General features: G+C 38.8%; 1 protein-coding gene across 1 annotated transcript; it reads right to left on the bottom strand.

Moving 5' to 3' along the window:
• Positions 1-4,718: 4,718 nt before the first annotated feature.
• Positions 4,719-11,195, bottom strand: LOC142310122 (glucose-6-phosphatase catalytic subunit 1-like). The gene is made up of 5 exons (XM_075347603.1): positions 10,889-11,195; positions 10,137-10,246; positions 9,573-9,678; positions 8,444-8,559; positions 4,719-5,590 (listed from the first exon to the last, which is right to left on the bottom strand). Exons 1-5 carry the CDS (start codon positions 11,128-11,130, stop codon positions 5,079-5,081), a joined length of 1,086 nt encoding a protein of 361 aa, XP_075203718.1. The 5' UTR covers positions 11,131-11,195; the 3' UTR covers positions 4,719-5,078.
• Between the last annotated feature and the right edge of the window lie 1,139 nt (positions 11,196-12,334).

Below are 12,334 nucleotides of genomic sequence, written 5' to 3'. Positions count from 1 at the left end.
GCAGCGTTGAAAGCCAAAGGTGGACTTACAAAATACTAACAAAATAATAATTTAAATTTAGATTTTTAAAAGCAAAACAGTAACAATGCACTGACATGACAAGAATCTGCATAATTAATAATATGCTAAATAGTTGCAAGTCAAATTCATGTATGAGGTGGCTAATATGATTGTCTATAAAATGAAGGTAGTCTTACGCTCAAAGCTGTAGTGGGTGGTGAGATATGGAGCCTGAAAGTCAAAAGTTCAAAACAGTGTTACTAGTGATGGGCGAGTACAAAAGTGCTTGGGTGCTTGGTACTCAAATAGAGCAAATTGAAACGCTTGGGAGCTCGACTTGAGTATGGAGCACAATAGGAGTCAATGGAGGACTAGAGCATATTTTTTTGCTTGAGTCCCCCATTCTCTTACCTACCCTCAACACAGTTCCCAACTACCACAGTCCCCGCAGCAGCAGACATCGCCCGTCAGCCTCCATCAGTCTCCATCATCCAATGTGTAGCTGGCAATGTCCTCAACTTCTGTTCCGTGTGCGCTGTCAAAATTTTATGCCCTCGGCCTAAGTAACTGTGAGGTTAGTTCCGCTTGAGTTCCCATTCCTATCTTTTCCAGAATGGGGACGTGAGCGGAACTAACTGTACAGTTACTGTAGCCAGAGGGAAGCATTTGGATGGAGCACAAGGAATGGAAGTTACCGGATGATGACGAATGCACCCTCATGATCGAGACTTAAGGATACTTTACATGCTGCAATATCGGTACCGATATCGCTAGCGTGGGTACCCGCCCCATCTGATGTGCGACACGGGCAAATCGCTCCCCGTGCCGCACAACATCGCCCAGACATGTCACTCATACTTACCTGTCCGGCGACGTTGCTGTGACCGGCGAACCGCCTCCTTTCTAAGGGGGCGGTTCGTTCAGCGTCACAGCGACGTCACAGCTGCGTCACTGAACCGCCGCCCAATAGAAGCGGAGGGGCGGAGATGAGCAGGACAAACATCCCGCCCACCTCCTTCCTTCCGCATAGCGGCCGGGAGGCAGCTAAGGAGAGCTCCTCGTTCCTGCGGTATCACAAAGAGCGATGTGTGCTACCGCAGGAACGAGGAACAACTTCGTTACTGCTGCAGTAACGATTTTTGAGAATGGACCCCCATGTCACCGATGAGCGATTTTGCACGTTTTTGCAACGATGCAAAATCGCTCATAGGTGTCACACGCAATGGCATCGGTAATGCGGCCGGATGTGCGTCACCAATTCCGTGACCCCAACAAGTTTGCATTAGCGATGTCGTAGCGTGTAAAGCACCCTTTTATGGAGGCCTAGAAGACAGTGTTTGCCGCTTTGGGCATTGTGGTGGCCGGAGGCTGTTTCAAGGGCAGATATGAGAACTGGGTCGATCACCCCGGTGCATATTTGAGTACCTAGCAGTGCTGAGCATGCATACCCATCGATAATTGTTAGCCTTGTGCTCATCAGTCTATTACCACAAGATAGTCACTGAATAGTACCAAATGCAAGTGACTGAATACTACAATAATGATCATTAATAAAAACCATAATACTAATAACATTAATATCATCAATAGTTACACTATACACAGGAACTCTGTATAGAGTATATAACGTACAGGTAATAGAGTGTTCACTATATACTATATACAGAGCTCCTGGGTATAATATAATGACACTAGTGATGTTACTGTTATTAGCATTGTGTTACATAGTTACATAGTTACTAAGGTTGAAAAAAGACCTAGGTCCATCTAGTTCAACCTTCCTCCACCAGTTCTACATTTGGTCACTTAGTCATTTATAACCAACAATGTTGTGTGTACTGAGGAAATCATCCAGCCCTTTTTTGTGTGTTTTTATTAATTGTATTATTCAGCCATTATGTGGTAGTATTATTTGGTCTTGTTGTATTTCTCCATTGTAAATGGCACTATTTGGTCCCTGTCTGGGGTAAAATGAAGTATGGTCATTATATAGTGATATTCAACCTTGTATGTGGTATTATGCAGTCAGTATGTGCTGATAATATGCAGTCTGGTCATGATGTGGTGGTATTTGTCCCTTGTATATGGTACTATTCAGTAACTATCTGGTGAGTATATATGGTCTAGTCATGGTCTGGCGGTACTTCTCCCTTGTATGTGGTACTATTCGGCCAGTATGTGGTGGTAATATTTGGTAGGGTCACTGTGTGGCAGTATTTCTCCCTTGTACAGTATGTGATACTATTCGGTCACTATCTAATGATAATATAGTCTGGTCATGGTGTGGCAGTATTTCACACATAATTGACGTGTAGCTGCCGAGGCCAGAAATAAGGTGGAACAGACAGTTGACATGACAGATGGATACTAGGTCATCTTTTCCAATTTGAGCAGAGTTCCTTTAGTACTAATTTAAAAAAGAACAAAAAAAAAAACCTTGTAGAAAACCCTTTAATACTATTCACCATACTAAGATGGGAGTGGGGAATGATGCACCTGCTGTCGGCATGTCTTAAATCTGGCTGTCAGATATTGACAGCGGGATTGAACTGGTTAACAACCACAAGCAGATCTCCCAGCTGATAGAGGCACATGATGGCTGATTAAATCAGCCATCATGTGCAGGAAAAGATGGGTCATCAGCATGCGGACCTGCATCAAAGGCAGGGACACAACCTCTGACGTACCAGTACATCACAGGTCATGAAAAGTTTAAAGGAGTTTACCATCTTTGGAGACATTTTTTTTACTTAAATGAATGTATTTTGGGCTATAAATATTTTTTTTCTATTGTAGTCTTTTACAAATTTTGCACAGTTTGGCTTTCACTGGATTTTCTTTCCCTGCATTTTCAACTTTAATGTAGTCTATGAATCAGCTGTGAAGAGCTCAGAAAAATACTTAAAAGTTACAAACTCTCCTGTTAGACTATCAGAACGAGCAGATAGACCGTTTCTCAGGTAAAGATGTCGGCCACTTGTTCTTGTTAGTGCAGTTTTTCTCACAGACTGACCAGCACTTCTCTCCATACAGTCTGCTGGTGATGGAGCAGTGACCAGACTTGTCCATTAGCTTCTTCGATTGTAAAACACCTCACAGTGGAAAACTGCTTCTGTATTGGAGGAGACTGATGGAAAGGTCTGGTCACTGTTCCTCCACCAGCAGACATTGTATGGAGAGAAGAGCTGGTCAGTCTGTGAGGAAAGCTGTGCTAATAAGCCACTTGGCCGAACTCTTTATATGAGAAAATGTCAGTAAGTGGTGATTGGCGAATGCAAACTGTAAACTTTGGAGTCTGTACCGGATAGCTAGTGTCCAGGCACAAACCTCAAACAAGTATTTCTCAGGGAAGTCCGTGTTACTGTTCGAGTTTGGCCTTCCAGATAAAAGGCTAGTGGACTGCAAAAGGAAGCAAAACAGGGATTGAAGCAGGACAATTATATACTTACTGAGTTTCTGCACTGCTGTTAACCACCTGCCCCGTGGGGCGCTACAACAGCATCTGTGCTTGGTTGCAGTCAGACTGCACACTCACCCTCTGTGCTAGCATCTGTGATTGGTTGCCCTCACACTAGCTATGTGGGTCCCCGAAGTGAAGTGTAAAAATAAATAATTGCAAAAAATGACATACTGTCCCCTGTATTTTGATACCTAGCGCAGATAAAGCAGACAGCAGGAGGCTGCAGCCATAGCTATGTATTTTATCTTGGCTGTGTATAAAAATACAAGGGACCCCAAACATTTTTTTGAAAATTATTTAAATCCATTAGCTGCGCCTATCCTGGAGCTTACCCAGCTTATCCTAATTGCCCTGGGGTGGTGGCAATCAGGGTAATAAAAGAGGTTAATGACAAGGACAGCTGTGATTTGTCAAAAAAATCACAGCTGCCACTTAGCCCTGGATTAGTAAAGGGTATGGGTCTATGAGACTCCCCATTACTAATCGGGTACATAAACACAAAACTCAGAGAAAAATCCTTTATTTGCAAAAAAAACCCAAAAAACAAAAACCCCACCTCCTTCTCCAATTAATTAACACCCAAGACACCCTGCAGGTCCGACGTAATCCACATCAAGATGTCCCACAATGATACCGGATCTGCTACATCCGGAGGTCACAATGCGTGGTCACATTAGAAAATGTGACTTATCACTGTGGCCGTGAAACACACTAACAGAGCTGCAGCTGTGAGAGAAGTCACACCTAGCTGTTCCCATGGTTCCTTATTTCACATATAATTAACAAACACAAACACAAAATTGTTTGTGCATTTTCTTTTTTTTTTTATTAAAAAATATCTCATTTAAAAAAAAAAGTTTAGTGAAACTTTACACAATTAACAATTTCTGTCGTGGTCAAAACAACCAAATAACATCATGTGCTAAATGTGTGAATAAATATATATATTAATAAAGAAGCTAAACATAAAAAAAATACAAAAACAACATGGAGATTATACCCATTCCGAGTATTACATCCTGTTCATTTAGATAGGGCTACACAGTTCTTAGTTTGATTATGATCTTCAGACCAAATGTTCCATTGGAATTATGGACTCCTATTGGCGTGAAGCCAAGGATGGCAGTTGAAGACTGAGAACATCTTGGATCCATCAATATCTTCCACATAAAGATGGGATGATGGTGCTATGGAAGAAGATTGTGGCAACATATGACTAAAATTTTGGGCATATTAAAAATGTCTTTGTTTCGTGGGGAAACAAATATCTAGATGAGGTCATTCTCCTTCTGAAAATTGAAAATAATACCTAGAAGTAGCTTCTGAAATCTTCAAAAAAGTCAATAGTGTCTATCACTATTTGAGTTTGATGCTCCAAAAGTTCTTTAACAAGTCTATGCCACTTTTTGACCCACTTTAACATCCACTGGTGACACATATTTGATGGAGACCATTGGAATACTTTCTGTTAGCAGTGCCAATACTAAGCAATAGAGTCTCTGCATATTTATAGAATCACTTGGTTCCAAATGGTAGATGCTCCTTTCGGAAGATGTTATAATAAAATCTCTATGGACATGCTACAAGCTATAAAAACCTAAAAAAAAATTAAAACATCCTAGAGAAATTTTTTACTATTTTGGTGCAGAAGCTGAGAAACACAATAAGGAATAATTCCTACAGCAGCAAGGGGCACGGCAGCACTTTTGCAGAATGATAGGGCATAGAAGAGCATCTCCACTTTAGTGGGTGGCTTGAAAGAGTCAAAAAGATGAAGAACAAAAAGGGAGGCTACAATACAGCAAATTCGGAATGTGAACTGGCTTCCTTGTTTGCCACGGCAGCTGTCCTGGTAAAGTTTGGAGTTGAGAGCCAATCCTAAGCCGAAGAAGATGCCCAGGTTTCTAAGGAGGCCAGCAAAAGGGGTGGTGTCAATATGGATCCATTCAGGTCTTTCACACCATTTCTTAGCTTTCTCCAGTGTCCAAAGGAGGTCCACACCCATAGCTTTAAGAATGAGGTAGAATCCCAAGGCGAAGGAAAACAGGAAAAGGGTGGTGAGGATGTATTTCTTGAGGCTGGCTTTGTAGATAGATTGTGTGTGATGGAATGCTTCGGCAACTACCATGCCTATATAGAAGAAGGAACAAGGTCATGATTAGATCTCAGAATTATTTCTCATCCAAAAATAACAGGAAACACCTTACTACAGCGGAAAACTTTCTCAGATTTGTTACAAAGCTACACGATGCCTTTTACCGCAATAGTTACACAACATACTGCAGTGTAGGCCTGGTGTCTGTCAGGTTACAATATATAGGATATGTTAAGCCAGCCAGATGTTGTTTGATTTTCCCGAATTTATTGGTAAGATAAATCCAGTCTGTTGCTACCAGACTTTGCAGATAAAATATTCCCAATACATAAATCCCTTTTTTGCTGTAGCTCTAATGCATTAAGTAACATAGGACATGATTAATTATTACATTTGCAACTTTTTTTTAGTTTTTGATGATTTTCACATGTTTTTATCTGAACCTAATACTTCTTTGCATTTACACTTTTTTAAAAAAAAAAAAAAAAATAAAAAATAAATAAAAAGTGTACTTTTTATGTGTTTAGGCTGCTTTACATGCTGCGATATCGTTACCGATATCGCTAGCGTGGGTACCCGCCCCTATCATTTGTGCGACACGGGCAAATCGCTGCCCGTGGCGATCAAAATCGCTCGGACCCGTCACACTACTTACCTGCCTAGTGACGTCGCTGTGACCGGCGAACCGTCTCCTTTCTAAGGGGGCGGTTAGTTCGGCGTCACAGCGGCGTCACTAAGTGACCGCCCAATAGAAGTAGAGGGGCGGAGATGAGCGGGACGCAGGTAAGGTGAGGTTCCTCGTTCCTGCGGTGTCACACGTAGCGATGTGTGCTGCCGCAGGAACAACGAACAATATCGTAGAAGCAGCAGCAACGATAATTGGGAATAGGGGGGCATGTCACCAATTAGCGATTTTGCACGTTTCTGCGACGATTTAAAATCGCTCATAGGTGTCACACGCAACGACATCGCCAAAGCGGCCGGATGTGCGTCATAAATTCCGTGACCCCAACGAGATCGCTTGAGCGATGTCGTAGCGTGTAAAGTGGCCTTTAGCCTGTTTTTTATGTTGGTGATTATGGGTAGTTTAGTTTCCAGAGATTTTCACCTCATTAATCATTTGCGTTTTTTGAAAATTCCACAAATTGTTAAAATATACTCCATTCCCCTTGGAGATATTTCTGTAACATTTTGCAAAGGATGCAACTTTTTTTGGTAAAAAGTTGCTAAAAAAGTTTAAAGACAAAAATAAAGATAATTTTGAAATATCCATGAACTGATTGTGCTATATTGATGAATTTGACACATAAAATGGAAATGAGTAACGTAAAACAAAAAGAAAATGGATTATTTTTATCTGCAAGATCTTATCCCAATATGTAGTAGGTCTAATAGTAATAATATTAGCAAATACCTCCAATTAGAAATATAGTATAGTTCTCCTGATGTAGCCATATCTCTTACCTCTTGTGCAGGGCATTGCAGCTTAGCCATCCATGGTTATGTCCACTCATATAGTGACAGATATTTAGTCAGTTAGTTGCTGAGGTCATACCTATGGATACCTAAGCTGCAATGCCCTGCACATGAGGTAAGAGACATGGCTATATCAGGAGAACTATACTACATTTCTAAGTGGAGGTGCTTGCTAATATTATTATTACTGCAAATTGGGATAGCATCTTGGAGATGGGACAACCCCTTTAAAAACTGGGCAAATGATAAATCGGGGTTGTAGTATGTGAGAGGGATCACTCATTTACTTAGAGCTGTGAGTACTCAATAGCTCAAAGAACTTTAGATTACTTTGTAAGACCTTGAATTGATTAATTAAGTAGCATTTAGTAAAATAGTCAAAATTGAGTCCTCAGTGATTGATGCCTTTTAATACCTAACTGAAAAAATGATGATATGTAGCAAACTTTCCACACGACGCCGATCTCTTCATCAGGCACGGTCTAACACAATAGATGAAGAGTCATACATTTTTACACAATGTACTAACTTGTCTTATTACTACTCTATTCCTAATTTCTATTATATATAAATACGTGACTCTTCAGATATTGTGTTAGACCGTGCCTGATGAAGAGTTCCGAGTAGTCTGGAAAGCTTGTGATGTGTTACTATCTCCTTCGTCAGCTATTAAAATATATCAACCACTGAGGGCTCAATTTTAATTATGTTTCTCTTTTCTAGTTAACACGGTAAAAAGATATATTTTTCCTGTAGCATTTAGTATCACTAAACTGATTAATCTCCTGGGAATTTCTCTGTCCATGGCTTACTTTAGCTATAGCAAATCATTGTTTCCAATGAAGGTCTTTGAAGAGATACTAAAGTTATTTTTACAATATAACAGAATAGACCACAGACCGATTCAATTTCAACTCAACAAGTTTAAGGCCTACTAGATAAGGCAAAATGGATCATTTCTAATGATGAGCAAATAGTAAAATATTTGGGTTGGGAATATTCAAATACCTAGTACTATTCTAGCATTTGTCACGAATAATGAACCTAATGCAAGTCTATGGAGAACCCGAGCATTTTTCTTTCAGAAAAACGGTTGGGTTCCTCATTGACTTGCATTAGGTTTATTATTCGTGACGAATACTGGAATAGTACTAGGTATTTGGTATGAATATCCTGAACTCGAATATTTTACTATTCCTTCATCACTACTAATTTCCCTTTTTGCCCAACTGGAGGAGCTACTATAGTTGGATGGGATCATCTCTATCCTATGATAAATCAACATGATACTTGGAAGGGTAAATATAAGTCTTCAATAATGTCCACTTCTAAGGTCTACTTCTAATTAATTTCATATTAATGATGAGAATAAAGCTTGAAATAGGCTTGAAGAAGATATCCACATTACACACCTGAAATTACTCCAGCCACAACCTGGTGAGGGAAATGGGCAGCCAAGAAGATCCTAGATAGACAGACGCAGACTTGTACAGCCCAAAACATGGTCCAAAGTGCTCCACGCAGGCACCTGAAATACAAGAGGAGTTTCAATATAGTGAGCACATCACAACTAAATTGATTTACGCATGAACTTTTACACAAATTATTTAGTAGTATTAGGAATAGAAGAGCTCACAAAGGCTTCTGGAGGGAAGGTAAATCTATATAGTTGCTATTAACTTTATTAGAACCATATAGAGTTTTTGAATGATCTGGTTGGATATCGAAATGATGGTGAATTTTTTTTAGGGTATCTCTATACTGGATAAACTTAGGATGTGTTAGTATTGGGATAAATATAATAATTAGGGATGATCGAATACTTCGATTATTCGGCTTCACGAATATTTTCTGAATACCTTGCCGCTATTCGATTATTCGCGAATATTCGATCCGCAATGTAAGTCTATGGGAAACCAGAATAACAACTATTCGGAACTATTCAGGCTTCCCATAGACTTACATTGTGCATCGAATAGCGGCGAGATATTCGGAAAATATTCGCAAAGCCGGATAATCAAAGTATTCGATCATGCCTAATAATGATGCTAGCTTAAAGGAGTATTCCCATCACCAAGATTTTATCCCAATATGTAGTAGGTGTAGTAATAATAATAATAGTAATAATAATTATAATAGCAAATGCCTCCAATTAGAAATGTAGTGTAGTTCTCCTTATACAGCCATGTCTCCTACTTCATGTACAGGGCATTGCAGCTTAGGTATCCATGGTTATGTTCACTCATGTTGTGATAATTAGTTATTTGCTAGTAGTCGTAACCATAGATACCTAAGCTGCAATGCCCTGCACATGAGGTAAGAGGTAAGGCTATATCAGGAGAACTATGCTACATTTCTAATTAAAGGTATTTGCTAATATTATTATGATTGCACTACTACATATTAGGATAGTATCTTGGAGATGGTAATACCTTGTTAAGGCAATATAGTATCATATAATCTGAGTTTATGATTTTAAAGGGCTATACATTTTGTGCTTTATTAATTATTTAAGATGGTATTAGAAGTATATCTGCTTACCAGCTAGTAAACATGGATTCCTTTTTCTTTAACATGATTGTAAGGATGGCTGTGATCATGACGTAATAAATTCCGGCAGACCCCATCGCATGTCCTGAAGGACTTCCTGAAAAATTGTAAATGGACAGAAACATGAGCAAGTCAGGTTAGACACTCAGCAGATATTCTTCAGTTAGTACAATACATACTGTATGTCTGATTATACAATGTAGTGGATGAGCTTATGAGAGGAAAATAGAAGAAAGCCTGATCATAAGGAACCTTATCTAGACTTTCTTAGAATATACTCGTGTCTATTTGTTCCCCACGGTTTTTGTGTTCTTCAAGTTACAAGCCCAATGTCTAATGTCTCAATTCTTGGCGTTATATGGTCTGAGTGCTGGTTAATACTAGAACTACTGATGTAGTCATTTTGACTACTTTGCACCATGTATTTCTATATAGGTGTCACGAGTCCAGTAGTTCTAGTGTTAAATATATATTGTCTAGTGAGCTAGACTACAGATAACAGAAAAGACAGATCAATGTCTTACTTAAAGTGTCATATATAGTTTGTTTTTTTACCTGGGCCGGTCTCACATGTCACAGGAAACTGTTCAATGACTGGAGCCGTTGTATTTCCATAGAATTCAGTGTCATGAATCCACCAATATGGTCTCTGTCCAAAAAGAATCCTAGAAGAAGAAACGGAGCAAGTAAGAAAAAAGGAACCAAAATCTGATACCAGGGCTCTATGCAAAAATATCACAAGAAATTATTTGTATTGGTGTTGACATACTAGTTTAGTTCTTTACCAGTAGGTTTATCATACCTTCCCGTTTGAGAAGGTTATATTGTTAAGGTATGTACAAATATATATATATATATATATATACAAATATTATTATTATTAATATAAAATTAAATTGATGTGTTATTGGGCAGATTAAAAAAAAGGTTTTCAGTTTTTGAATAAGTATCAATTCACAAGGTAAATTTAATTTCCTATGGTAAAAAAGGGATGAAAAGTAAAAATAGCCAAAGTGTCCAGAGGTGCAAAGGATATAGGTGACCTATGATATTTTTTTAATCCCATAATGCTTATCCCATGTATTCTTCAATTATGTGATAAATATTGTAATTATGGCTATTATTCCACAAGTAATAGTAAGACAAATTGTTAACAAACTGTTATTTATATTCATTGGTCATAAAGAAGCCTCAGCTAACCACAATTGGCACAAGTATGATGTTAATTAGTAGGGTCACCGCAACCAGACAGTATAATCCCCCTATGTCACCATTAATTACAACATTAGTTTTTATGACATACTCACCATTTAAAGACAAGGTTCAGCCAGTCCCCAATCACTGCCACCCAGATGAGTTTGATGCCCACTGACTCACAAAGGTGGAACCAAATGGGGAAGAAAATGAAGAAAGTATTTCTTAGATCAGCAGCAAAGGAGACAAACATGAACCAGTCTTGAGAAGTTTTGTAGTTCATCTGGAGGTATTGGACCATTTGGACTCCAGAGTGGTGAAGACCATCCATTCCGCTCTCCATTATTATGTTCATTGAGTCTCTAGGCTAGAGCTATTTGAAGCTGTTGGTATCTCGATGTGTACTGTGTTTCACTGAGCGCCTTCAGCAATATTTATACCATCCCGGGCCTCCTGTTTACCACTGAAAAACCTGCTTTCTGACCTTTGGACCCATAGAAAAAAATTACTTTAGTCAAAAGAAAAAAAAAACTCCTGTCGATCAAAGGTAATGTCACAAACATGTTTGGTACAATGTAACTGAAAAACAGCTCAATAAGTCAGCGTTGTATTCCAGAGACTCATTGATTAACCCTGACCCTCTGGAACCTTTTAGGATATGATGAGGGTTTTTACGATATTGCTTAGTCAATCTGACATCAGTGGTACAAGTGTTTCCTGATAGTATTGGCTATTCTAAGAATTTACTATTACGCTGTAGAACATATTTTTTACAGTCACCTTTCATAGTTTGTGTAAATGAGAATTGTATTATTAATTATTATTATTATAGTTATGCCACCATTTTACTGTTGCATATGACTTTTTTTTTTTATTTGAAACGTACACCTTTACTTTTTGTTGGGGGACCTGTAACTTTTAATGATTAGAATAGTCTACCATTTTCTCAAATGGTAGAAACTTCAATTGATTCCCAACAGATCTTTAAGTTAGAGTGGTCCGTCATTCAGTAAAGTTGGATCTGACATACAACAAATTCAGCACAGTATCATGGGTTCAGTTATATATGGAAGCAATTAGCAATACCTTTATAAAAAAAAGTAGCTTAATTAACTAATAGGGAGAACAGGGGCAGATTATAGAGGGTGGAGCCGGCTATTAACTGAATTGTGCCAGCTGTGAAGTTTGGTGTTGGAGAAATAATGATATGAGGTTGATTTCAGTGGTTGGTCTTGGCCTGATAGTTCAACTGAAGGACATTCTTAATATTTCAGCTTACCCAGACATTTAAGGCAATTGTATCCTTCCAACTTTGTGTGAACTGTTTGGGGTTTGCAACAGTGCATAAAGCAAAGTCCATAAAAGTGTGGTTGTCAATTTGGTGTAGAGGAACTTGACTGGCTGCACCGAGCCCTGACCTTAACCCCATTGAACACCTTTGGTATCAATTAGATCAGAGATTGTGAGTCAGAGGCTCTCATCCAATATCAGCTTATTACCTCATAAAATCTCTTCTGAATGAATGTCCAAAAATTCCCTCAAACACAGCCCAAAATCTC

Source organism: Anomaloglossus baeobatrachus, chromosome 5, assembly GCF_048569485.1.
Source record: "Anomaloglossus baeobatrachus isolate aAnoBae1 chromosome 5, aAnoBae1.hap1, whole genome shotgun sequence".
Classification (NCBI taxonomy): domain Eukaryota; kingdom Metazoa; phylum Chordata; class Amphibia; order Anura; family Aromobatidae; genus Anomaloglossus; species Anomaloglossus baeobatrachus.
The sequence above is the reverse complement of the archived record's forward strand: the minus strand, read 5'-3'. Positions and strand labels throughout refer to the sequence as shown.

Excerpts from the sequence above, each read along its gene's own strand:
- LOC142310122 (XM_075347603.1), bottom strand. The coding sequence starts at position 11,130 with ATGAACATAATAATGGAGAGCGGAATGGATGGTCTTCACCACTCTGGA. Across the intron at positions 10,247-10,888 it reads CTGAACCTTGTCTTTAAATG|GATTCTTTTTGGACAGAGAC; the intron begins GTGAGTATGTCA and ends TTCTTCTTCTAG. Across the intron at positions 9,679-10,136 it reads GACATGTGAGACCGGCCCAG|GAAGTCCTTCAGGACATGCG; the intron begins GTAAAAAAACAA and ends ACAATTTTTCAG.